Consider the following 27888-nt stretch of genomic DNA (forward strand, 5'->3'; position numbering starts at 1 on the left):
CAAACACACAAACAATTTTATATTTGTTTTTAATGCTGAACGTTGGTGATGGTGACGGTGACAACAACAACAACAACAACAAAAAGTGGAACTGACTAGTTTGGAAGGGATTCTATGAAGAAGAAGAATGCATATTTGTTTTTCATTGAGAGCCAGCGTGGTACAGTGGTTAAGAGCGGTAGACTCGTAATCTGGGGAACCGGCTTCGCGTCTCCACTCCTCCACATGCAGCTGCTGGGTGACCTTGGGCTAGTCACACTTCTCTGAAGCCTCTCAGCCTCACTCACCTCACAGAGTGTTTGTTGTGGGGGAGGAAGGGAAAGGAGAATGTTAGCCGCTTTGAGACTCCTTCGGGTAGTGATAAAGCAGGATATCGAATCCAAACTCTTCTTCTTCTTCATTGATTTGTGGATTTTAGCCATGTATTAGCCATAATTTTATTTGTAGACAGTTTGGAGGGCCTTTTGACCAAGCAGTCAATACCTTTTCTAAATCCAGTGGTACCTCTACTTACGAATAACTCTACTTACGAATGTTTCTACTTACGAATGGAGCTCCGTCCGCCATCTTGGATGCGGTTTAGATAGGATTTTTTTTACTTACGAATTTTTTCTCCCAATGAATTCCTATGGGATTCGACTTACAATTTTTTTCTACTTACAAATGTGCGTTTGGAACGCATTAAATTCGTAAGTAGAGGTACCACTGTAGAAAGATCAAAGGCCATAATAGCGAAATAATTTCAATGTTGCCAGGAGCAGTATTTTTCAGCCATGAGTGAACAGTATTCTCTCCCCCACCCAAACATTCCACCCAAATGTTAATAATGAGGGAGACAGACACACCCGCACCAGGAAGTGTATTCCACAGATGAGGAACTGCCATCACTAAGACCCTGCCATCGTGGCACCACCAGCAGAGAATGGCATTTGGGGGGAGGGGAGGGAATGGCTGTGGTCTAAACCACTGAGCCTTGGGCTTGCCGATCAAAAGGTTGGCAGTTCGAATCCCCATGACGGGGTGAGCTCCCGTTGCTCGGTCCCAGCTCCTGCCAACTCAGCAGTTCGAAAGCATGCCAAAAACGTGAAAGTAGATAAATAGGTACCGCTGTGGCGGGAAGGTAAACTGCATTTCCATGCGCTGCTCTGGTGTCGATGTCCCGTTGCGCCAGAAGCAGCTTAGTCATGCTGGTCACATAATAATAATAATAATAATAATAATAATAATAATATTTATACCCCGCCCATCTGGCTGAGTCTCCCCAGCCACTCTGGGCGGCTCCCAATTGAATATTAAAACAATTCAGCATTAAATATTAAAAGCTTCCCTAAACAGGGCTGCCTTCAGATGTCTTTTAAAATTAGGATAGCTGCTTATTTCCTTGCCATCTGATGGAAGGGCATTCCACAGGGCGGGTGCTGCTACCGAGAAGGCCCTCTTTCTGGTTCCCTGTAACCTCACTTCTCGCAATGAGGGAACCGCCAGAAGGCCCTCGGCGCTGGATCTCAGTGTCCGGGCAGAAAAACTGTCTGCGGAGCGGACAAATGGCGGCTCCCTCGGTCTGTAAAGCGAGATGAGCGTAGCAACCCTAGAGTCGTTCGTGACTGGACTTAACTGTCAAGGGTCCCTTTACCTTTACCTTTAGGGGATAGCAACCCTTTGGGCTAAGTGCCGCAGTGGCAAATGGAGCTATCATATCTTTGGAAGGAAATTTAGGTCAACACACTTTTGAAGACTCCTCACTATCTGGCGCACAATATTATCTAGCTATAGAAAAATGGAGAATCGTGCCTCCGTCGTATGGAGGAAATGGGATTTGAGTACAGTACGTAGATTCAGAAGGGAAGTTCTGCAGTGATTTTGATGCCAGCAAGGAGATGCAGGTTTACCTGCCAGAAGATGCTGAGACAAGAAGATAATAGAGCTTAGAGGAATTTGGACGATCCGACAAGTACTGCAAACAGTACAAGGAGGAGGGGAAAAACCAAATCCGCGATGGAGAGCTACATTGACATGGTAAATGAGAGATTATGTGTTAGAAAGAAGAAATGAGAGGAAGACAGCAGAACTGTGTGGATGAATATTTTCACAGAAAGGATGTGTTGTGCCAAATGCAGAGAGCAGCATTTATTCCTAATGACCAGTAGTGGACAGACCAGTAGGAACAGCCCTACCATGCAATGGCGTGGAGCAGGCTGCTTCAGGTGGCAGAATTCAGAGGGCTAGGAGAAGGAAGAAATTGGTGCCTAAATGTTGCTGTGATGTTTAAAAGTGTCACCTCAAACATAAGCGGGGTGGGTGCTGCCCTTGAGGTAGCAAAGCGTCTTGGGCCACAAAGCTCTGGAAGAAGCTGAAAATAATTGCTCAGCAGCTTTTGGTGACTAGAAGAGGTTTCTTTAAAAAGCCTTGATGGCTCGTGGTTACTAGCTGTTACACATATGCTTGACCGGGATGAGGGTGTCGGTTGGGGAGAAAAAGTTGAATGTTGAAATTTATCAGAAAAGAAGACCTAGTCTAGTCAAAGGTCTTCCCTGTCATAGAAGCAGTGTGTACCTCCATAAACAAAGGTGGGTTAAAAGGACCCCAGGCTACATACTTGATCCTTTAGGGGGAGTGCAACCCCACCCAGAAGAGGTTGAATATCACATCTTTCTATAAAGCATCCAACTATCTCAAAATACACTTTATCCCATACTACCTGTCCATGCATTAAGATGAGATCTACTTGGTTGTCCAAGCAGATACAAGATTTGGAAGCCCAGAGAAGGGCCTTTTCAGTGGTGGCCCCTCACATGTGGCACTCCCTCCCTACTGAGGTGTGTCTGGCCCTGTCTCTTTACAGCAGGCATAGGCAAACTCGGCCCTCCAGATGTTTTGGAACTACAGCTCCCATCATCCCTGACCACTGGTGCTGTTAGCTAGGGATGATGGGACATAGTATTAGGCAGCTGGTTAAGGCTCACCCTTTCTGCTGGGCATTAGTAGGAGGAATTATCTGATTTAACAAATGGATTTGTTTCAGTTGCTGGTACTGGTATTTGGAGATTCGTTATGCAAATGTTATTTTAAGGATTGTGCTATTCCTTGATTGTATGTATTCCTTTTATCTGATTTGCCTTTTTATTTATTGTGTAAAAGGCGGTATATAAATAATCTAAATAAATGAATCCAAGGCTGGCCCTATCGTTAGACAGTGAGGCTGGTGCTTTTGGCACCCGATTGGGGGTCTTGTGAAAGGGCTAGTTATTTATCATCACTGCATTTTTACTGCCGGGGAATGGTGGGGTGACTTGTGGGATTATCTGCCTCAGGTGCCAAAATAACTTGATTGGCCTTGGACATTACGTACCTTTGTTGATTTGCTGCAGGCAGAAAAATGTATTGGGCAAGCCCTGGCTTCCTTGGCTGTTGTCTGAAGGAAGTTTCTGCTTGCCACCAGGTGAACAGCAACTTAGGAAGCCTGGTTAGGATACAGGAGACCAGTTCTCAGGGAAACTGGCTTCTGTTGCTGATTTGACGGATGTACATGTAGCTCGCTTCATTTCCTCAGCAGCAGCTCAGGAGACCTCAGTTTATTAATGTTCCCTGTGAAAACCATGACAAATGGAAAACCAACACAATTAGCTCTGAAGTACTCCCATTTCCTACAGCTTCCTGAGAAAGTGTTACTTCTGCTTAAGCCCTTGGATGGAAAGTTCATGAGCACTGATTCCTGTTTGCTAGAGAAGAGTGGAATAAATATATACAGGTGAAACTCGGAAAATTAGAATATCGTCAAAAAGTGCATTTATTTCTGTAATGCAGCTTGAAAGGCGAAACCACTATATGAGATAGATGCATGACATGCAAAGCAAGCTATGTCAAGCCTTCATTTGTTGTAATTGTAATTATTTGTCGTTAGGCGGGTCAATTATAAATGGAATGTAATTGATGGAATGTAATAGCGATGTTTATTTTTGTATTATTGTAACTATTTGTTTTATTACTGTGGAGTTTTCAAAAGAAAGCATTTGTAAAAATTAAAATAAAAAAATAAGTTGCATTACTGAAATAAATGCACTTTTCGACGATATTCTAATTTTCCGAGTTTCACCTGTATATGGAGAACTTGTGGTGGACTCCAGCTCCCACCATTCCTGACCATAGACCATGCTGGCTGATGGGAGTTGGACTCCAGCAATGTCTCTAGAAGCTCCTTTTATTGTGGTACGTAAGGATGTGGTACATCGTAGGTAGCAGCCTCAGACCCTATCTGACCATTGGTCCTCCTAGCTAAATATTTTTGACACAGAGGCAGTAGTTTTCCAGGTCTTCAGGCAGTTCCCCCAAGTCTTACTACGAGAACTTTCTGACAGTAAGAGCTGTTCGACAGTGGAATTTGCTGCCAAGAAGTGTGGTGGAGTCTCCTTCTTTGGAGGTCTTTAAGCAAAGGCTTGACAGCCATATGTCAAGAATGCTTTGATGGTCTTTCCTGCTTTGCAGGGGGTTGGACTGGATGGCCCTTGTGGTCTCTTCCAACTCTATGATTCTATGATTCTATGAGATGTCAGGGATCAGATCAGAAACCTTCTGCATACAAAGCAGATGTTCTACCACTGAGCTACATCACTTCCTCAAATTTCAGCAGATGCAACTTTTCCTGTAAGCGGGACCAACACCCCATTTGCCTTCATCACTATGACACAGGAGGCCTCTCATTCTGAGATCGAATCTGTGGCTTCCTTAATTCCTAAATATAAAGTGGAGTTATCTAGTGAAAGAGGCACAGGTCTCAGTGATGTGTGTCTTCTGGTTTTGTGCAACTCTTAATGCCGTTGGGTGTTCAGAAGTCTACGATCTGCCAGTGCTAAGCTGGCGTGGGGTGGAGAATACTTAAAAAGATGGGATGGGATGAATATTCTATGGCGAGCCAGAGGGGAAGGAAAATTTAGTTTGTACATTTTGCTCTTAGGCAATCCCCCAGAGAGAGAGACCGCAAAAAAGTTTGCAGAGGTAGCCTGGGGTGAAATGGGCCTGAAGCATTTGTTTAGAGTGTCTCAGTTTATGTAAGATTTAAAACCGAGCATTTAAGTTATAGGATATTTAATTTGAATTACCCTTCTCAGACACTTCCCTCCCTCAAATGCCCGGTATATGTTAATGGGGGAAACAGATGTTGGTTGCACAATATTTAATTTCAAATCCTATGTGAGAGAGGCATGCTAACAACTGAAGGCTCATTCGGCCTCTGAAATGTTACAGGGGAGCATTGCCGATCCCTTGTTCCCCCTTGGGTATTGGGCCGCGAGGAGTGGTGTGGCGGCAGAAAAGAGAAGGGAGTTTTGCTCAGGGAACAAGGGAAACGAAGTAATCCTTTTGGACGCCGGCTTAGAAGAAAGCTGACGGCAGCAAAGCTGATTTGTAACATTTGCTGCTGTACACAGCAGGGAATTGGTAGAGGAAGAAAACGGCATAATGCTTGGAGCATCTCCAGAATGGTAATCAAGATGCAGCAGGGGAAGAGGAGGGGGAGACAGTGCAGTGCGCAAAGGGATTCTGCACTGCTGGCTGAGCTGCTGTGAAGTTAGGGAACAGTGGGCAGAGGACCTATTGTTTCCGTTGGCTGAGCAGCTCAGGGCCTCAGAGAGAGTAGGGAAAGAATAAAAGCCTAGGGGGGGAAAGGGGAGAGTGAAGTCAATGGAAGGAAAGGAAAGGAAAGGGGGCAAAGAGGTCAAAAGTCCTGGGCATTCAAGAAGCCCAGGAAAGGAGGGTTGGGGCAAAGAGAGGAGCAAAGGCTGGAAGGTGGCTGGAAGGAGGAGTTTGTAAGGGAAAGGAAGACTCAGAAGAAGAAAGGGGAGCTCAAAATCATGTAGTCAAAGTCTCCTGGTCTTCTCAGACATTGGTGGGAAATGGTTGGAGGGAAAAGAAGCTGGATACTTTTTCTGGATACTACTTCTGCCACTGGTGTGATGTGCTCGTTGCAGTGAGAAAAAGCTTGCTGCCATATTTTCAACCAACCGTATGGCATTAAACAATCATCAAGGCTGGAGATGATCGATGCATGGGTTGCAACGGCAAAGTGTTCCTTCTCCTAGAAGGGACCCCCGACTGCCTGCTGAATTTATGGAAGCGGACATTCAGTTTCTCTGCTTCCCATGCTAACCAGATGCTTCTGTTCTTCTGGAGCTGCGACCAAAGTTTGAGAGCATGCACGGAGGCTCTGCATGTACTGGAGATTCCCTGGTACTAAAGTATCAGTTGAACGCTAGAGCAGCCCAAATGAACCACAGGACAATGGAGAGCAGTGTTCATGGTGCAGCACTCCATCTACTTAAATTGCTGCCTCACAGCAGTAATACCCAAGGTCTCCCAGCTCTATGTAAATTCTGGCTCTGAGATCACATTGCTCATTCCTTAGGCTGGCCCCAAATTTGGCTTTCCAAAGGAAGGCCACTAGAGCTTTGTAGCAGCGGTGCATTTATAAGCGTAAGTGCACTTAATCATTTACCTTGAAATGAAATCTCTCTGAATGAAGAGGGGGGGGGATCCTTGAATATGTATGCTGCTAACATTAACACCAGAAAAGAAGGATTAAAGAGCTCATGGGGCTTTAGGGGCTAAGCTCTTTATAAGTCGCTCAACTTGAAATGTCTCTCTCTGCGGGTTCATTTGCTTGCAGAATTTCCACCCGCTTATGATTTACGGCTCTCAGCAGTCATGCAACCACTTCAAGTGTTAATTGTGGACAGAGGTGGGCCAGGGAATCCTCAAGCTCCAAAGCCCATCTGTCCCAAAGTGACTTCTCTTTTCACACACATTTCTTTCTTTTGATTTGGCAGGTAGGGTAAATGGCTGGTTTTTCTCTTGGGGCTGGACTTGCCTCTTTGTGTCCCGTTCTGTGGGCACTTGAGGGTTTGCATGGGAAACAGGCAGTGTCCAGTCACTAAGCAGAGAACGTTCAGGACCTTGGAGAGCTCCAAGCCCCCCCCCCCCCGCTAAGAGAAGTTGTCCCTGCAGGGATCCAGAGTCAATAGGGTCTGAACTTGCAGTGACTGACCAGGAATGAAACATTGGGGTCATAATAGGCAGCTCAGCAAAGATGTTCACCCACTGTGTAGCAGCTGTGAAAAAGGCACATTCCATGCTAGGGGTCATTAGGAGAGGTACTGAAAATAAAATTGTCAATATCATAATGCAATTATACAAAGCTATGGTGTGGCTGCACTGGGAATACTGTGTGTACTGCGTACAGTTCTGGTTGCCTCACCTCAAAAGGGATATTGCAGAGTTGGAAAAGGTTCAGAAAAGGATAACCAAAATGATCAAGGGGAAAGCTAACAACATCTGTGGCTTTTTACTTTAGAGAAAATGCAAGTGAGCGGAGACATGCTAGAGTTCCCTCTCTCAGAACCCTGGAAGTTATTGGCACTAAAACAGGGGTCAGCAACCTTTTTCAGCTGTGGGCTGGTCCACCGTCCCTCAGACCATGTGGTGGGCTGGACTACTTTTTGGGGTGGGATGAACGAATTCCTATGCCCCACAAATAACCCAGAGATGCATTTTAAACAAAAGCACACATTCAACTCACGTTAAAACACCAGGCAGGCCCCACAGAGATGCATTTTAAATAAAAGGACACATTCTATTAATGTGAAAACATGCTGATTCCCAGACTGTCCACTGGCCAGATTGAGAAGGCGATTAGGCCGCATCCGGCCTTAGGTTGCCTACCCCTGCACTAAAAAAACCCACAGATCTACATAGGGATCATAGAATTGTAGAGCTGGAAGGGACCCCAAGAACCATCTAGTTCCAACTCCCTGCCATGCAGGAATATGTAACTGTCCCATACGGGGATCAAACCTGTAACCTTGATGTTATCAACACCATGCTCTAACCAACTGAGCTATCCTACCGCCAAAGAAAATTAGGCAAATTCATGGAGGATAAAGCCACCAATGGCTACCAGGTATGGTGGCTTTGTTCTGCTCTCACAGTCTCAGTATGCCTCTGACTACTAGCTGCTGGGAGTTGCAAGTGGGAAGAATGCTGTTGGGCTCCTGCTTGTGGGCTTCCTCCACAGGCATCTGTGAGAACAGGATGCTGGATGAGCTGGCCTGATTCAGCAAGCTCTCATTAGGTTCTTAAGAAGCCTTATGTAGGCCAATCAGGGCTGAAGTGGGGGTAGGCTTTGCCTGTCTAGAGCATCTGACTGGCTGGGTTAAAGGTCCCTCCCATTATTTCGTAGCCTTTGGGGGAGCCAGAGTTTCTGTAGGAGACTCATCCTCTGAGTTGGAGGGTGGTGGCAGGGCTGTGTACTCTAGCTGGGATGGCCCCAAATGAAGCAGTCTGAAAGTCGTCCTCCTCTGAGTCTTCTGCTGCTCATGGCAAGTTTCCCAGGTGGCCTCTTAGCTGCTGATCTCTAGCTTAATGTACTGGGATGAAAAACAGCAAAATGTGTGGGGCCTTCTTTTTTTAAGAAGAAGAAACATTGCAGACAAATAAAGGAGTTTCTGTTTTACTCCTGTACTGAAATAAACTCCAGTGTTTTACAGGTTTGTAATATAATTATCCAAGATTTTGACTAGACTGATTCGATAATGATGTGTAGAAAAGGGCAATTTAAACTTGGCATGGGAAGAAGGAACACTTGCCTCGTTGCTTCTTGCTAAATGAAACATCTTCAGCTGTGTTGAATCTCCTTCTTTTGCCGTGGAATTCTTTTGCTGGGGCGCTCCTGCAGCGAGTCAGTAATGATTCTGAATGCAAGAGCTAGTTATTTATAATTTAGACTGTAATTAATTACGAGCCCATGGCTGCCTCTCCTTTCACGTACAACTTCCAACATAAGGCATATGGTCACTTAAAGTTGAAGGAACAACAGCATCAATGGGGGTGGGTGGGGGACAAAACACTTCTGTAAAGCAATTGCATGTGGTTGCGGTGCCATCCGGCGGTCGCCATGATAGCTAATTAGTCTTCAGTGGCTAGACATATGTTCAGTTGAGAACCATGTAGGAAGGCAAGATTATGTGATCTGACCATCTTCAGTTTTTCAGAATCTCAGAGGAACATAGGAACATAGGAAGATCCCTGCTGGATCAGGCCATAGCTGCCAAGTACCCCGTTTTCCCCGGGAAACCCCCGTTTTTACTTACCTTTTCCCGGTGGTCCCCCGTATCACTTCGTCTCCCGTTTTTCTCCATTATTTTCTCCTGCTGGCGGCCATTTTTTTTCTTTCCGATTTGCCCTTCTATGGGCACCAAAAATGGCCACCGCCAGCTTCAAAAGTCACATCTACGCATGTCTGGAAGTGCATAGATGCAACTTCCAGTGTTGGCGGCGGCCATTTTGGTGCCCATAGATGGGCGGAGCGACACCGGAAGTTGCGTCGGCACACTTCCTGACATGCGTACAAGCAACTTTCGAAGCCGGCGGCGGCCATTTTTGGTGCCCATAGAAGGGCAAAGCGACACCGGAAGTTACATCGATGCACCTTCCGGTGTCAAATGGCTGCTGGTCCCGGATTCTGCAGTCCGGAACTTGGAAGGTAAGGGTCAGGCCCATCTAGTCCAGCCTCCTGTTCTTACAGTGGTTAACCAGGTGCCTGTGGGAAACCGGCAAACCAGACTCAAGCACAAGATCAGTCTTCCCCGCTGTGATTTCCAGCAACTGGTATTTAGAAGTATACCAGAGCTCAAGAGGCAAACACTTTCAGAACCACGGTCTTACAGAAACAAATGAAATCAACTTGTCAATTGTTAATCACCACTAACTTAAGCTCCGTGGCTGTCAAGTGGGTGGAAGCCCAAGTAATTCTTTATGTTGCTGAGTTTCTGCATGCCTGGGTTAAGCTTTGCATTCCCGGTGGCTCAAAATATTCTACATAAATATTAGAGGAATATTACAGGTCTTCTTTAGCAGAAAGTACAAAATCCAGCCTTTGTTCTTGGCAGCAGAATAGTTTGTTTATTTTTTAGTCAATGTCCTGGGCCTTGATTAGCATTCATACAGAACTAAGCAAACAATCCACAATGGGGGGATCTTAATTCCCTGGGGACCAGTTGGGAAGCTCACATGTTCCCAAGGCAAAGGAAGGAAGGAAGGAAGGAAGGAAGGAAGGAAGGAAGGAAGGAAGGAAGGAAGCTGTGCAGATTCAGAGCTTTCTGAAACCAACTGGCCAACAGTATAAGCAAAGCCTTTTCTAACAAGCTCTGCTTATTGTTCCCCTATCATGTGCTTCCAAGATAGCTCAGCAGCAAGGCATCTGTTTTGTATGTGGGAGGTCCCAAGTTCAATCCCTGGCATCTCCAGTGAAGACGAAACAAAATCTTCATGGTCCTATCAGAGTAGTCTGAGGATGGGAGGACCTGCCAACATTGGTTCTCTCAGTTTCCCAATTCACATTTCTGCAGCAATATGCATTTTTTCTTTAGAATTTTAGTGTGAATATCTCCCCATAAACACACATTTTTGCAAGCAATTCCTTCTAATGTGATGAATGTCTAATGATGTGTTTTAATTGTTGTAGCCCACCCTGGTATCTAAGGGTGAAACAAGAATGATAAGAGAATAATAGAATCATAGAATTGTAGAGTTGAAAGTGTCCCCAAGTACCATCCAATCCACACCCACCCACCCCACCCTTCAATTCTGGAATCTCAGCTAAAGCATCCATGACAGATGGCCATCCAACCTCTGCTTAAAAACTCCCAAGAAAGGATAATTGCATAATATGGAGCTAATTGTATAAGTAATTACTGTATGTTGCTTTCACAAACACATTCATTTTTGTGCACAATTTCCTCTAATATACGTATTTTTGTAAACACGGTTTGATTTGAGAACTGCATTGCAAAATTCAATGATGCGTGAATTTCAGAGGAAGTCTATGTTTCAGTTCTTGTGTTGTTTTAGAAAGTGTGGGTTAAAAGTTAATTTTAATTTTAATTTTAATGTTTATTTAATTCTGTTCTTATGTTGTAATTCAGTCAGCTCTTTTATGTTAGCTGCCCTGAGTCCGGCCTTGGCTGGGGAGGGCGGGGTATAAATAACATTTATTATTATTATTATTATTATTATTATTATTATTATTATTATTATTAAAAAAAGATTTGCCTGTGAATGTGAACTGAATCGAATCTCTCCCCCACCCCTACTCCCAGATGACTCAGTGTTCAGCACAAACAAGAACACGTGATGTTTATCACTTTGCAAGCGAGTAAAGCTTTCCCTCCTTCCTCCCCAGGGTATCAGCAGCCTCTTCAGTTCATTAAAAGTGGTGCGTCTCCTGCGTCTGGGCCGTGTGGCCAGGAAGCTGGACCATTACCTGGAATATGGCGCTGCGGTTTTGGTGCTGCTAGTCTGTGTCTTTGGACTAGTAGCCCACTGGCTCGCTTGTATATGGTACAGCATTGGGGACTACGAGGTCATCGATGAAATCACCAATACCCTCAAGAAGGACAGCTGGCTCTGCCAATTGGCGGAGAGCATTGGAACGCCGTATCGGTACAACTCTACGGGATCAGGGCAGTGGGAAGGAGGACCCAGTAAAGACTCGCTTTATATCACTTCCCTCTACTTTACCATGACAAGCCTTACCACAATAGGATTCGGGAACATAGCTCCAACCACCGATGGAGAGAAGATCTTTTCAGTGGCCATGATGATGGTGGGCTGTAAGTAAGATGGTCACTTCCCCCCCTTTTGCATTTCTCATAATTGGTTTTCCTTATGGGTTCTCTTTTTGCCTGGGACTGCAGTGTTTATGCATCGTCGCAAGTGAATCACGAAAGCTGGGCTCCTTGCATTAGCACCGAGTGTGGTCAGGAGTTTGGTCTGTAGACACTTGACTCATTTTTGGGGGTAGGGAAGCTGTCCTGGAGGTCTAATCTGTCGCCCACTGCAGGGGTGGAGTGAATTTCAGGCTCAGGGGCCAAATGTGGGCTTGTAGGCAGTGGAAGACCTACATTTTTGGGGGCTCTGAAGCTTGAATTGTTATGGGGCCCTCTTCACAACCAGCAATGAGGTCTGGGTAACCACTGTTATCTTCTTCAATGGTAGATCACCACTTTAAAAAGCTACTAAATCTCAGCTTTTGTTTAATCTTGCTGTACTGTGACACACCACTACCCTGTTTCTCATATTTTAAGACATACCCATAAAATAAGCCATAGCAGGATTTTAAGCATTCAAGGAATATAAGCCATACCCCGAAAATAAGACATAGTGATAGGCGCAGCAGCAATGCCGGCCGCGGCAGGAGGAGGAGGAAAAAAATAAGACATCCCTTGAAAATAAGCCATAGTGTGTTTTTTTGAGGAAAAAATAAATATAAGACATGTCTTATAATATGAGAAACACGGTACTGTAGGACTGTTGAAATACATGCAACAAATTTTTTTCGATCAATTTACGGCACTGCATTTTTTCGCTCCATAGGACGCACCTGGCCATAGGACGCACCTAGTTTTTAGAGGAGGAAAACAAGAAAAAAAATTGCTTTCTTGAATTGTCCTAGGCATAGCAGTCAACTCCTAGAGGTCTAGGTGCCTTTGTACTCCCCCCATTAAATATTTGAGGAAGCTTCTTTTGCAAAGGGGGAAAGCTCCTTTTTTTAAGGATCAGCTCAAAGTTGTGCAGCTTTTTTTGCAAATGGGAAAAGCCCCGTTTTTTTTGGGGGGGGGTCAGCTCACACTTGTGCATCTTTTTTGCAAAGGGGGAAAGCTCCATTTTTTAGGATCAGCTCAAAGTTGTTGAGTTTCCTTGCAAAGGGGGAAAAAACCCTGTTTTTATGGGGTTCAACTCACAGTTCTGCAGCTTCTCTAGGAAAGGCGCAATCCTTTCCCCCATGCTTTTTAATATCTGGCCACAGTGATCCATGCGACGATCACCTCCAGGCTTGACTATTGTAACTCGCTCTACGTGGGGCTGCCCTTAAAGCTGACCCAGAAACTCCAGCGGGTGCAGAATGCCGCGGCGAGGCTCCTTACAGGGTCCCGGCCGCGGGATCACATTCATCCAGTGCTTTACCAGCTGCACTGGCTCCCGGTGGAGTACAGGATCAGGTTTAAGGTGCTGGTTTTGACCTTTAAAGCCCTATGCGACTTGGGACCCTCGTACCTACGGGACCGCCTCTCCTGGTATGCCCCACGGAGGACCTTAAGGTCCACAAACAATAATATTCTGGAGATCCCGAGTCATAAGATGGCTAGATTGGCCTCTACTAGAGCCAGGGCCTTTTCAGTACTGGCCCCAACCTGGTGGAACGCTCTTTCCTAGGAGACCAGGGCCCTGCGGGATATGTCATCTTTCCGCAGGGCCTGCAAGACAGAGCTGTTCCGCCTGGCCTTTGGGTTAGACTCAGCCTGACCCCTGTGTTTTCCTCCCTCATGGCTTGGATTTATGGACTACTTGAAATGAGGCTGCACTTTAAATTTTAATACTGTATTTTAATCTGTATTTTAATTAATTGTTTTTATGTTTTATTGTAATTCTGTTGGTGTCAGCCGCCCTGAGCCCGGTTTTTGACTGGGGAGGGCGGGGTATAAATAAAAATTTATTATTATTATTATTAAAGGAAAGGGACCCATTTCTACAGTTTCCAGACAGATAATCTAATCAGCCAGTCACATGTCTCCCTCTGCAGACAACAATTGAGGCCTAGCTCCCTTATCTCCCTCCCCAATCTCTTGCAATCAGCTGCTGAGCGGGTCCTTTCAACACTCTCTTTCCCTCTTGTTAGTTTTTAGTTCTTTCTTAAAAAAAAAAAAGCACGATCTGCCTTTAGCCCCTGGGCAATTCGGCTCCAGGGACCATGCATTTGCTCCATAAGACGCACAGACATTTCCTCTTACTTTTTTTGGGGGGGGGGGGACTGTGTCTTATGGAGCAAAAAATACGGTAAGTTGTGCCACTCAAATTAGGTCTACATTTTTAAGCAATGTGGACTAAAGTTGCTTCTGGGGCTCCTCCAGGAATAGGGGCCCTATAGCTTAATTAGTTTCGTAGCACTGGGAATACCCCCTGCCTGAGCTGCTGCAAGTCAATGTAGACAATACAAAGACACCAACGGCCTGGCTTTGTATAAGGCAGATTCCTAAGGGAGAGGTTGTCCTCTGTCCTAGGATGAGCTGAAGGTCTTGGATCTAAGAGGCGGGACCAAGAGCGGCGTTAGGCCTTGTCCTCTGGTATGACAGCAGGCTTAGAATGCTCTGAGGGTTGTGGTCTTGTGGAGAGAACAGAACAGAACAGAACAGAACAGAACAATAGCTCAAAGTCCTGTTTGTCACGGTCCGGTTGGCGGGCGGTTGAAGCCCTGGCTGAGGACGTCAGGACCAGAGGCAAGATGGTGATGTAGAAGCAGGAACAGGTGCAGGGCTGAGGGTCCAGCAGCAGGCAGTCGCAGGGTCAAGGAGCAAGGAATCAGCAAGGCAAAGGTCCAAGGGTCAAGGATCAAGGCGTCGGCAAGGCGAGGGTCCAAGAAGCAAGGCGCCGGCAAGGGTCCAAGGAGCAAGGAGCGAGAGGCCAGATGCAACCAGGCAGGGATAGCGTTGCTGTGGCAAAGAGCTGAAGGGAAATGCTGAGCTTTTATCCCTCCCAGCTCCTGCCACCAGGTGCAGTGAGGTATCAAGTGGCCTCACCTGAGTGGCCACTCCTTGCTTCTCCAGCACAAGCTGAGGCAGGCCCCAGTCCTGCAAAGCACTACAGGCCCCAGAGCCTGACTCCTGCTCATACTCCTGACACTGTTTATACAACCACAGCCATGTTACAGCACCAGTGCATCTCTAGCCTTGTGGCTCCCGAACCTTTTAGAGCCACTTTCCCCTTGGTCCCATAAACACCCCCCTCCCCCCCCCAGTGCCTGCTACTCTATGAAAAGCATTATTCAGAATAGTGGTTTCCATGACCTACTAAAAAGGATAATAACACAACGAAATTCAGAACAGTAATGATTAATTGCAGATTTATTCAAAACCCAATTAAGACTGTTTAGCTTAATTAATTCAACAAAGCTCTTGAGCTGGATCCAGTGATAACAGGTTTTAAAAAGTCGTTTACTCATTTACCCCTCCAGCACCCATTCCATCTCTGTCCCCTTGCCTCTTAGTGCCCCACTAGGAAATCCCCCGCACTGGGGGTCGCTACCACCTACTTTGGGAACTATTGACCTAGCCAATTATTTTATTTCATTTGCTCTTAAAATGCCTTTACTGGTTTAAAATGGCGCACCATGGCTCGGCTCATTGAAGGTCCAGCTGAAATTATTTTGATGGCTTGGAAATGACGTTGGTTTCGGAGGTGTTCCAGTGAGTTCTCGAAAAATGGGCAAAGGCTTTGCTGCTTGGGCTGGGTTTGCGAGGGCAACATCTATTTTTACTGGCTAAGAATGGAATCCCATGTTGTCACCATGGGAGCTGGAGGCAAGTGAGACGGTTTCTAGACACAATAGATTGTAGGGGTTCTTCCCCTCCCTGCTTTCATTTTTTCCTGCAGATCTGCAGCTCCTCTTAGAGCATCCTTAAAGCTGACAGGACAAAGGAGACTAATTTCTTCTTCTGTGTGCTCTCCAAGCAGCAGCGATTCCGCTGGACGAGACTCTTCAAACCATAGTATAGTTTTGAGTGGCTGGGAAATGCTGTCGCAAGGTTGTGCGGGTGGATGTAAGACATGCTGATAGGATTCAGGAAGGAGCTGATCACAATTTTAACTGCTTGATGTGTCGCCATGCCTTGGTCCAGTATATCTAAATGGCCTCGGTCCAGTATACCTGAAGGAGCGTCTCTACCCCCATCGTTCTGCCTGGACACTGAGGTCCAGTACCGAGGGCCTTCTGGCGGTTCCCTCGTTGTGAGAAGCCAAGTTGCAGGGAACCAGGCAGAGGGCCTTCTCGGTAGTGGCGCCCGCCCTGTGGAACGCCCTCTCATCAGATGTCAAAGAGAAAAAAAGCTACCAGATTTTTAGAAGACATCTAAGGCAGTCCTGTTTAGGGAGGCTTTTAATGTTTAATAGATTATTTTATTTCATTTTCTGTTGGAAGCTGCCCAGAGTGGCTGGGGAAACCCAGCCAGATGGGGGGGGGTATATATAATAAATTATTATCATCATCATTATTATTATTGCATAGTTTGGGGAAAAGGCGAGCAAGCGTGGACGTGGAAGAGGGGTCTGGAATTATGCATGGTGTCGAGAGACATTTATTTTCTCCCCCTCTCTCAACTCAGGGACATCCAATGAAGGTGAATGTTAGATGATTCAGGACAGACAAATGGATGGTTAATCAGATGGGGCCCTGGCCTGATCCAGCAGGCTTTTCTTATGCTCTGGTGTTCTCATGCTTTGCATCCGGGCAGAACGTCTTGTGACACATCAAGCCCAAATCAGTTCATAAGCCACGTGGCATGCTCCGTCTCGTACCCCTTGTCCTATTTGACCCTGTGTGTGCACGGGGAGTGCATATCAATCATAGCTGCCAAGTCTCCCGCTGAAAAATGCGGGATCAGCAGTGGCGTGTCTGGACATGCGTAGAAGCGACTTCCGGTGCTGCGCTACCCATGTCTGGGCACCGGAAATCGGGTAGAGTGGCACCGGAAGTCGCTTCTACACATGTCCAGACATGCGTAGAAGCAACTTCCGGTGCCGCACCGCTGCTGATCCCGCATTTTTCAGCGGGAGACTGAAAATGTGTTAATAAACCAAAATCTAATTATTTAACCAAACCAAACCAAAACCAAACCAAAACCCCCTTATTTAACACAAAGTGCCCAGAGTTGTTGAGCTTTTTGGGGGGAGCTGCTGACCAAAGTTTTGGAGGTTTTTTTGGGGGTGCAAAAGTTGCTTTGCTTTTTGGGGGGATGTCCCAAAGCTGCTGCGCTTTTTGGGAGGGAAAGAGAACAGAAATAAATGACAAATAATACCTTTGCTGGAACTAACACACAGCACCGACATAGTCTGCCAAACCGCCAAAAAACCCAGCACAGAACTGGTTAAAAAATGAACGCTGTTACACCCAATCATAGTCTGCCAAAGTGCCAGAAAAAACAGCACAGAAAGGGTTAAAAACCCAATCTCTGGCTACCAGCAGCAGCAGCAACAAAAAAGGATCTGGGTTTTAACAGTGGAGACAAGCTGTAGGAGGAGTGGGAGAACAAATGGGGGGGGGACAACACAACAGCGCGAATGGGCCGATGGGGCGCGTGCCAGCAGTGAGGGCTCTGTGTGTCACGTCTGACACACGTGTCATAGGTTCACCATCACTGGTGTAGAGCAAAACTGATCTGGATACTGACTCAGCAGGAAGAAGGCAGCTTCCTCTTTCCCCATCTTTCGCTATTGGCTTTGCTGCTGCTCTGAGGGTAGAGTTGATTGTTCTGCTTGCAAAGCAAACATGTCTTTTGCTTTCCTCTCTGGAGATGTTAATTGTGCAGGGGATTAAATTCCTTGTTGTGCTTGCAAGTGGGCCATTGAACCTCCATTTGCAACACGGTGATGAATAGGCCCGGCTAGACGCATCTGTTGTAATAGGGTAAGCGATGCCAAACGGGCACGCGGCCTGCAGATGATTCTGCACAAAGGAGAACCTGATGTCCCAAAACAATTACGGCAAGAGGGACCATTTGTAAAGTGGGAGGAGATGGTTCTTCCTTCCTCTCTCTGCCGCCACTCCTGCACCTTCCAGTTGCATCTCCAGCAGTTGGAAGGAAAATGGAAATCAGCCCCCACCCCAGCCCCAAAAATAGAGCAAGGGGAAAAAACATCTGGCCAGTGGTTCCTTATTCCCTCCCTGGCAGGAAAAACAAAAGCCACTCTTGCAGGAGATGAGCTGATGCAGAGGCTGCCTTCAAACCCCTGAATACCAATTGCTGGCAATCACAAGGGAGGAGATCACTGTTGCACCCAGGTCCTAGAATCATTGAATTGTAGAGTTGGAAGGGACCCCAAGGGTCAACTAGTCCAACCCTTTGCAAGGCAGGGATCTCAGCTAAAGTATCAATGGCAGTCCTTTCAGGCTTCCCAGAGGTTGGCTACTGTGATGTTGGACTAGACAGACCATTGACCCTAAACCTGCAGGGCGCTTCTTGTGTTCAAAACTTCTGCCACTGCCCCCATCACAACTCCTTGTGAACATAGAATCATAGACTTGGAAGAGACCACAAGGGCCATCCAGTCCAACCCCCTGCCAAGCAGGAAACACCATCCAAGCATTCTTGACATATGCCTGTCAAGCCTCTGCTTAAAGACCTCCAAAGAAGGAGACTCCACCACACTCCTTGGCAGCTAATTCCACTGTCGAACAGCTCTTACTGTCAGGAAGTTCTTCCTAATGTTTAAGGTGGAATCTTCTTTCTTGTAGTTTGAATCCATGGCTCCGTGTCCGCTTCTCTGGAGCAGCAGAAAACAACCTTTCACCCTCCTCTATATGACATCCTTTTATATATTTGAACGTGGCTATCATATCACCCCTCCATTGCATGCCCTGTTTGATCTTCTGGAAAAGTTATCTTTGGCCTCCTGTGAATGGGGTTGGTGTCACGTGGAAGATGGAGCAAGGCTGTTTTCTGCTGCTCCAGACGGGAGGACTAAAACCAGAACATTTGAATGCTAAGAGCTGTTTGAAAATGAAATGGAATACCTGGGAAGGTGGTGGATCCCCCTTCCCTGGCCAGAGATTCTTTAGTTGTGATTCCTGCATCTCAGGAGGTTGGGCTAGATGTCTCTTCCAACAATTCTGTGATTCTACAATTCTATGAGGTTACATTCTTTACTGAATACCCTCCAACATTTCTCTGATGAAAATAGGTATGTCCTAAATAATAATAATAATAATAATAATAATAATAATAATAATAATAATATTTATACCCCACCCATCTGACTGGGTTGCCCCAGCCACTCTGGGCAGTTTACAGCATATATAAAAACAGAATAAAACATTAAACATTAATAAAATCTTCCCTATACAGGGCTGCCTTCAGATGTCTTCCAAAGGTTGTATACATACCTACCAAGTTCCCATGGGAGAAATAAGGGACCGGACCGGAAGTAGCAGACCGGAAGTAGCGCTGCCGTCATTTTGGAACTGGGCGGAGCATGCTCAGAAACAACTTTTGATGCTGCTTTGCCCAGTTCCAAAATGGCCGCCGTGCCAGAAGTTGCACTGCAGCCATTTTTGAACTGGGCAGAGCTTCATCAAAAGTCGCTTCTGAGCATGCTCCACCCAGTTCCAAAATGGCCGCCGCACCAGACTAAACCGGGAAAAAACAAAAAAAAATCCATTTTTTCAGCTGAGAACAGCTAGTAAAACAGGGGTTTCCCGGGGAATACGGGAGACTTGGCAACTTTGGTTGTATAGTTACTTATCCCCTTGGCTTGGGGGTCGCATAACTCCATACCCTCCAACATTTCTCCCATGAAAATAGGCTGTCCTATGGAAAAGCAGGACATTCTGGGATCAAATCAGAAACTAGGAAAGCTTCTGTAAATCTGGGACTGTCCCTGGAAAATAGAGACTATTGGGAACATGGTTTGTTTTTGTTTTTTGTTTTTTAAAAACGCTACAAACAGACAGGCTTTGGGCCTGGCATTAAATCGCTGCCAACTGTTCCAAGAGAAATACGCCAGGTTTGCTCCTGGGCTCTGTCTGCAGAAAATAAATCTGTGAAGCTTTTTCGTCACATGGAAATGAACATGGTCCCTGGGACTACTGCCTGCAGACTGAGGTGCTTTAAAGGTATCATTGGAGAAGGCACTGGCCAGAAAAAAAAAAGTTGGCAGCCATATTGTGTGTCTCCTACACACTCCCCAAATCCAGCTGCCTGAGGATGATTCACATCTTACATTTTTGAAGGCTTCTTCAAAGCCCCTGCCACGAGGATTCTCATATTTTCACAGGCGTTTGCAGCACTGCGGCAATCCCTAAATAAATGCAAGGAAAACATTTCTGTGTTATTGAGGACACCTCGGGCTAGAAGCATTGCATTTTTAATCAGGCCCTCTCCGACTCTGAATATATAAACCCCAGAAGGGTTTATTTCTCTCCCCACCTCCCACCCAGCTTCATTTCTAAGAGCTTTAGAAGCGCCTTGAAGTTCTGTCTTCTTTTCATGGGGCTTCTCCCTTTCCAGATAAAGTAGCACACACACACACACACACACACACACACTAGCATCCATTTACGATTTGGTGGGATGTGGGTGACTTTCTGGAAACTCCAATGATTCTTCAACTATGCTATTGAAAGTGAATTTTATTGTCTGCCTGTTGCCCCCACCCTTTCCATCTCTCCCCTGCCCCCAACCAGATTACAGTGGTAACTCGGGTTGCAGACACTTCAGGATACAGACTCTGCTAACCCAGAAATAGTACCTCGGGTTAAGAACTTTGCTCCAGGATGAGAACAGAAATCGCGTGGCGGCGGCGTGGCGACAGCGGGAGGCCCCATTAGCTAAAGTGGTACCTCAGGTTAAGAACGGACCTCCAGAACGAATTAAGTTCTTAACCCGAGGTACCACTGTAACAGAGCTCCGGGATACAAAATGCAAACAGGTTACAGCAATGCAGATCCCGGGCAGAAAGACAGGTGGAAAGTGAGTGTTTGTAGGGTGGGAAAAGAGGAGATTGGGCTCAGGCTCTGCTGGTTAGCCCTCAAATAGATGATGGGTACTTTTTCCAGTATGAAGGCCATCATACCCTCCAACATTCCTCTGACGAAAATAGGGACATTCCTCAACTGACCCTCCTTTACCCCACTTTTTTTTGTCCCCCACCCCCACAGAACATTTCTAAAACCACTACATGAACAGGACACACATCTCTCAAGAAGGCCAGGTATCAGAGCCCAAGGACACATTCTTCAGAGAAGGGTGTGGCCTGTGGAGGGGAGTGGTGCCCTCAGGAGAGCCCAGAGGGCCAGAGAGAGGGGCCCGGGGGGCCTTGTTCAGCATCTGGGCCCCTCCTTGCTCTTTATTTATGTTATGTATTCAGTGGTCTGTGCTTGCCTGAGCTTGAGTCTAGACTAAGGATTCTGAGCCCCTGTGTTCTCATTTGATACATTATTATTATTATTATTATTATTATTATTATTATTATTATTATTATTATACCCCGCCCATCTGGCTGGGTTTCCCCAGCCACTCTGGGCGGCTTCCAACAGAAATATTAGAATACACTAATTTCTTAAAGATTAAAAGCTTCCCTAAACAGGGCTGCCTTCAGATGCCCTCTAAAAGTCTGCTAGTTATTTTTCTTTTTGACAACTGGTGGGAGGGCGTTCCACAGGGCGGGTGCCACTACCGAGAAGGCCCTCTGCCTGGTTCAACCTGCCTGATATTCAACCACAGAACATTTCAGGATTTGGGCCTCTGCCATTGGCCCTTAAAGTCATGATTCGCCGCTTGGAAGTTTAGGCAGCCAGTCACGTTGGGAGTGGGAGTGGCCCAGGCCTTCAGAAATGTATATAAGCAGCTGCTTTGCCCCTGTTGTCCTGTTCTGCTGGTTCAGTAAAGGTTCTTGCTGTTATCACTGTTGTCACAGGAGGTCCGTTGCGGCTACTCTAGAGTAACGACTCTCCAGAAAGTTGCCTTTTCATGCTTTTATTGTGTGCAAACTATTTACAGTGCTGGAGCTGTACAATGTACATGTTCTCAGTTGGAGTCAGAACCCTGGAATGGCGATTCCCGCGTTCTTTTCCAACAAAGCAGTCTGGGAATCGCAAATCTCCTCCCTCGTTTCTTTCGGCGCAATTCCGGAACTGGAGGGAGAGGTCTTCTTGCCGTGTTTTCCCTCCTCCCCCTTTCCCTCTCCCTTCCTTCCTCTCCCAAACGGGGCAGTGGCTCTGCGACCCTGCCAGAGCCATGTCCTCTACTTCCTGCTTCCCCGCTGGAGTCTTCCCCCTCTCCGCTGCCGCTGGTACTCGGGGAAGAACTGGTTCTCAGGATGGGAGGGGGTCGTCTGTACCCCCTGTCCCTCACAACTGTCTTTTGCCTCGTGGGAACCCTCCTACACTTCAATTTATCTTTTTTTAAAAAATTTTTTTTTTAGAAATCACAAATCAGTTTACACAAAATGTAAAATACACACTAAAATTATCAATAGAAGTCAAAAGTTCTCTGCAGTGGCTCCCTGTCTATGGAATGCTCTCCCTAGGGAAGTTCACCTGGCGCCTTCATTATACACCTTTAGGTGCCAGGCAAAAATGTTCATTTTTAACCAGGTGTATAAGTTGAATCTTCTCCAATCCTCTGGAGAAGAGGATTGGAGAAGATCAGTCTACATCCCAATTCCAAAGAAGGGCAGTGCCAAAGAATGCTCCAACTACCGCACAATTGCACTCATTTCACACGCTAGCAAGGTTATGCTTAAAATTCTACAAGGCAGGCTTAGGCAGTATGTGGACCGAGAACTCCCAAAAGTGCAAGCTGGATTTCGAAAGGGCAGAGGAACCAGAGACCAAATAGCAAACATGCACTGGATTATGGAGAAAGCTAGAGAGTTCCAAAAAAACGTCTACTTCTGCTTCATTGACTATGCAAAAGCCTTTGACTGTGTCGACCACAGCAAACTATGGCAAGTTCTTAAAGAAATGGGAGTGCCTGATCACCTCATCTGTCTCCTGAGAAATCTCTATGTGGGACAAGAAGCTACAGTTAGAACTGGATATGGAACTGATTGGTTCAAAATTGGGAAAGGAGTACGACAAGGTTGTATATTGTCTCCCTGCTTATTTAACTTATATGCAGAATTCATCATGCGAAAGGCTGGACTAGATGAATCCCAAGCCGGAATTAAGATTGCTGGAAGAAATATCAACAACCTCAGATATGTAGATGACACAACCTTGATGGCAGAAAGAACGTTTTAATGAGGGTGAAAGAGGAGAGCGCAAAATATGGTCTGAAGCTCAACATCAAAAAAACCAAGATCATGGCCACTGGTCCCATCACCTCCTGGCAAATAGAAGGGGAAGAAATGGAGGCAGTGATAGATTTTGCTTTCTTGGGCTCCTTGATCACTGCAGATGGTGACAGCAGTCATGAAATTAAAAGACGCCTGCTTCTTGGGAGAAAAGCAATGACAAACCTAGACAGCATCTTAAAAAGCAGAGACATCACCTTGCCGACAAAGGTCCGTATAGTTAAAGCTATGGTTTCCCCAGTAGTGATGTATGGAAGTGAGAGCTGGACCACAAAGAAGGCTGATCGCCGAAGAATAGATGCTTTTGAATTATGGTGCTGGAGGAGACTCTTGAGAGTCCCATGGACTGCAAGAAGATCAAACCTATCCATTCTTAAGGAAATCAGCCCTGAGTGCTCCCTGGAAGGACAGGTCGTGAAGCTGAGGCTCCAATACTTTGGCCACCTCATGAGAAGAGAAGAATCCTTGGAAAAGACCCTGATGTTGGGAAAGATTGAGGGCACTAGGAGAAGGGGACGACAGAGGACAAGATGGTTGGACAGTGTTCTCGAAGCTACGAACATGAGTTTGACCAAACTGCGGGAGGCAGTGCAAGACAGGAGTGCCTGGCGTGCTATGGTCCATGGGGTCACGAAGAGTCGGACACGACTAAACGACTAAACAACAACAACAAATAAGTTGAATTAATAGTAGTAGTAGTAGTAGTAAAAACTGAGGATATCAGTAGGAAAGAGGTCTGGATGGAGAAACAGCTGATTCAGTTAATATGCTACTAACAGGAGAAAGTAAGGGGAAAACATCAAAGGGGAAGGCCAAGCTATTTTAGAACAGCAGGTTCTGTAATAGGGACATTGCATTGTGGTCAGTGCATGGGGTCTTCTCGGTAGTGGCACCCACCCTGTGGAATGCCCTCCCACTAGAGGTCAAAGAGAACAACAATTACCAGACCTTTAGAAGGCATCTCAAGGCAGCCCTGTTTAGGGAAGCTTTTAATGTTTGATGGATTTCTGTATTTTAACGTTTTGTTGGAAGCCACCCAGAGTGGCTGGGGGAACCCGGCCAGATGGGCGGGGTATAAATAATAAATTATTGTTGTTGTTGTTGTTGTTGTTGTTGTTGTTGTTGTTGTTGTTGTTGTTGTTGTTGTTGTTATTGGGTCAATGTGTGGTCCAATACCAAATATGGGATTGGTTCCACTAGGATGCTTATCTGATGGCCTAGATGGGCCTTGGGTGTGATCTGCTCTTAGGTCCTAATGGAAAGGGGCTCTCTCTCACTGGAAGTCTGTAAGTAGAAGCCATTGAGGATACTTTAGTTGTAGGTTGCTTGCATGGTTGGAATCAATGACCTCCATGGCCCCCTCTGACTCCCCAAGTCTCTCCATCCGCTTCCCCCATCATCTCTATTAAGCCCTGTGGACAGGAATGGAGCCAGTGTGGATTAAAGCCCCCTGTGGAAGCAGACTGAGCGCAAAGCTCTTCTGGTCTCTCAAACAAGAGTGCAGTGGATGTTTGCCCCATTTCCCTAATCCTATAGCAAGGTACCATTCTTGACTTGGAACCAGAAGATGTTGCACAGCACTTTCTCTCCGTCTCCTTCTCACGTAGGCAGGAGTCAGACACTTTGCTGTCTTTGCAGGCATTTGACTACTTCAGAGAACCTGAAACCACTCTGCAATTTGGCACAAGCCCCCAGGACTGGCACCTGTCCAGGGGAGGCCCGGGACTGGAACAGAAGTAGATTTCTAAGCCATGGTTGAAATGCAATGTCAGGAGGAAGCCTGTACTGTGACAGATAAGTCCTGTCTTGCATTGTGCCTGGCTCTGAGTCAGGCTATCGCATCTCTCCCTTAAGTAAGTACAGCATTGACACAGAAATGTGTATGGCTGAATAACCCTCCTGCCCTTGCAAAGCCTGACAAAAGCCAGGAGGCTGGGCATGAGGAATTTGCAGGAATTAGTTGTGGGGAAGCTTCCAACATCCTTCCTTTCCATGCTTCTTCCCAGATCTTGGAGTTCTGAATTATCTGGAATTAATTTCTGGAATTAACTTCACAGTGGAACCGTGAGATGCACTACAAATGCCCCATTATTCCACTTTGCCTTTCAAATGTTGTATGGGGCAACTTCATGCAGCTTTGTCATAAACTTTCAGTTCCTTTGTGTCCCTCCTTCCACTAAATTACTGATGTGCATGCTAAAACATGCAAAAAAGCAATCTTAGTGTCATTGCATTTCTGATCATTTGTCTCTTGCTTTACTAATGCTCACATGTGCATTAAGATTTCTTAATTCTGTGTCCAGGGCGCATTAAGATTTCTTAATTCTGTGTCCAGGGCGCATTAAGATTTCTCAATTCTGTGTCCAGGGCGGCTGTCTACCAGCTCCATCTGGTACGCAGGCTGAGACCCTACCTGCCCGCAGACTGTCTCGCCAGAGTGGTGCATGCTCTGGTTATCTCCCGCTTGGACTACTGCAATGCTCTCTATGTGGGGCTACCTTTGAAGGTGACCCAGAAACTGCAATTAATCCAGAATGCGGCAGCTAGACTAGTGACTGGGAGTGGCCGCCGGGACCACATAACACCGGTCCTGAGAGATCTACACTGGCTCCCAATACGTTTCTGAGCACAATTCAAAGTGTTGGTACTGACCTTTAAAGCCCTAAACGGCGCCTCGGTCCTGTATACCTGAAGGAGCGTCTCCACCCCCATCATTCTGCCCGGACACTGAGATCCAGCACCGAGGGCCTTCTGGCGCTTCCCTCATTGCGAGAAGTGAGGTTACAGGGAACCAGACAGAGGGCCTTCTCAGTAGTGGCACCCACCCTGTGGAATGCCCTCCCAGCAGATGTCAAGGCAATAAGCAACTATTTTACTTTTAGAAGACAACTGAAGGCGGCCCTGTTTAGGGAAGTTTTTAATGTTTGATGCTGTACTGTTTTTAATATTCGGTTGGAAGCCGCCCAGAGTGGCTGGGGAAACCCAGCCAGATGGGTGAGGTATAAATAATAATAATAATAATAATAATAATAATAATAATAATAATAATAATAATTATGGAAATATTCCCTCACTGTAGATATGAATAGTAGAAATGATTGCTTAGTATTGTAGACCCTCCAAGTGTCCCTATTTTCCAGGGACAGTCCCAGATTTACAGAAGCCTTCCCAGTTTCTGATCTGATCCCAGGATGTCCCACTTTTCCTTAGGATGTCCCTATTTTCACCAGAGAAATGCTGGAAGGTATGGAGTTTTGCAAAAAAGCAACAACAAAACAAAACAAAACAAAACAAAACCATCCCCAGCCAAGAAGATAAGTAACTATACAACCTTTAGAAGATATCTGCAAGGCAACCCTGTATATGGAAGTTTTTTAATGTTTAATATTTTATTATGTTTTCATACATGTTGGAATCCGCCCAGAGTGGCTGGGACAACCCAGTCAGATGGGTGGGGTATAAATAATAAAATTATGATGATGATTGAATAGGACATCCCTATTATTTTTTATTGGAGAAATGTTGGAGGGTATGGCATTGTTGCCATATGGGTTGCCATTTGTCCTCTTTTTCCAGGACGCACCCTCTTTTTCATGGGTATGCAAAATGAGTCTCGTCATAGCGATCCATAGTTAAAAGTAGAAGTCGGAAAATATGTCTTCAAAATATGGCAACCCTGATCAGCCTCCGCCTCTTCAGAGTTTCAGACAGGGAGATGCTAAACACTGGACCTGGGGCCTTTTGCATGCAAATCATTTGTGCTCCCACTGATCTATAGCCCCTCCCTGAAAATAGCATCTTACTGCCTATGCTACTAGTCTGGAATTAACCATGCTGTATCTTTATTTTACCGCTTGCTGACACCTAACAAATTCATCTGTTTTCCCCAGATTATTTCCCTATCATTATACGTGGCAGGGATTGTGTTTCCATTTGGTAGCTGTTACAAGCACTCCCCGCACAGTAAAATTGATACGCAGCCTGGGCTTTGTTTTAGGGGCAGCTCTGAAAACGCTGTGACCTCGCCATCCGAAGAGCATCATTATCTAGTGTGGCTGGCCTTGATTTGTATCTGCAATTGTCTTGGGGGCAGGTTTTCCGTTATTAAAATGTTTTTCTGGCATCTTCACGTGTAGAACTTGCCTTTGCACAAGCTTGCGAGGTTCCTGCAATGAAGTGGATTTGTGCGGAGATGAGACGGAGGAGGAGGAAGGAGAGGGGAGAAACAAAGAGGGAATGGGAACCCTATTTAGCTGTGACTGTACCAGAATACAGAAAAGAACCCTGGGTTGTACAAACTGCGGTTTTTAAATCGATGGGAGCATACAGATGAGGGAGACCTTGAGGTGATGTTGCTGCCGATTTGCATTTTATGCAGATAAGCACCTGAAACTTATAGTAGCTGGTAATTCCTATTATACCTGTCTCATCATCTCATCGTGAGCCAGGCTTTCTTTTAATTAATCCAGATAGACTACGGAGCTCCCTATGTGTTAGATTAGGGGGATAAACAAATCCAAATTGGGGGGGGGAAGCAGGGATATTAGGCAAAATTGCTGCAGATGCTTAATTTGCAATCCCAGCATTTTGCTAATTCAAATGGGCAATTAATTGTTTTGCTGGGAGCGAGCCAGTGGATGGGCTCTTCAGTCAGACTGGCACAAACGCCTTTTGCAGATTTTGTATTCATGGACTGCACATTGCTGGGAATTGAATTGCCGGACACCTAATGCCTGGGCAGCCGTTTTTCCTCATGCAAAATGCCTTATTATTATTATTGTTGTTGTTGCTGTTGTTTTACATTTGCATACCCCCATCCAAAGATCACAGGGCACTTTGCAACATAAACATACAAAATAAAAACACCAAATGCATAATATAATAACAAAAAAAAAAAAACCAAAACCAATAACTCCGCTCCCACAACCATTCAAAAGACCATAGATGGTTTATTCGGCCATAGATGGTTTATTCGCTCCAGAGAAGCGGACACGAAGT

General features: G+C 45.9%; 1 protein-coding gene across 1 annotated transcript in view; it reads left to right on the forward strand.

Annotated features, from left to right (window-relative positions):
* The window catches only part of KCNH5 (potassium voltage-gated channel subfamily H member 5), a 186325-nt gene that overhangs the window by 49928 nt on the left and 108509 nt on the right, over nt 1–27888 (forward strand). Inside the window, exon 5 of the mRNA XM_088661197.1 lies at nt 11228–11657. Within this exon, the coding sequence (XP_088517323.1) occupies nt 11228–11657 (430 nt within the window). The remainder of the gene's footprint in view (nt 1–11227; nt 11658–27888) is intronic.

This window comes from Zootoca vivipara, chromosome 1 (assembly GCF_965207765.1).
Source record: "Zootoca vivipara chromosome 1, rZooViv2.hap1.1, whole genome shotgun sequence".
Lineage (NCBI taxonomy): Eukaryota > Metazoa > Chordata > Lepidosauria > Squamata > Lacertidae > Zootoca > Zootoca vivipara.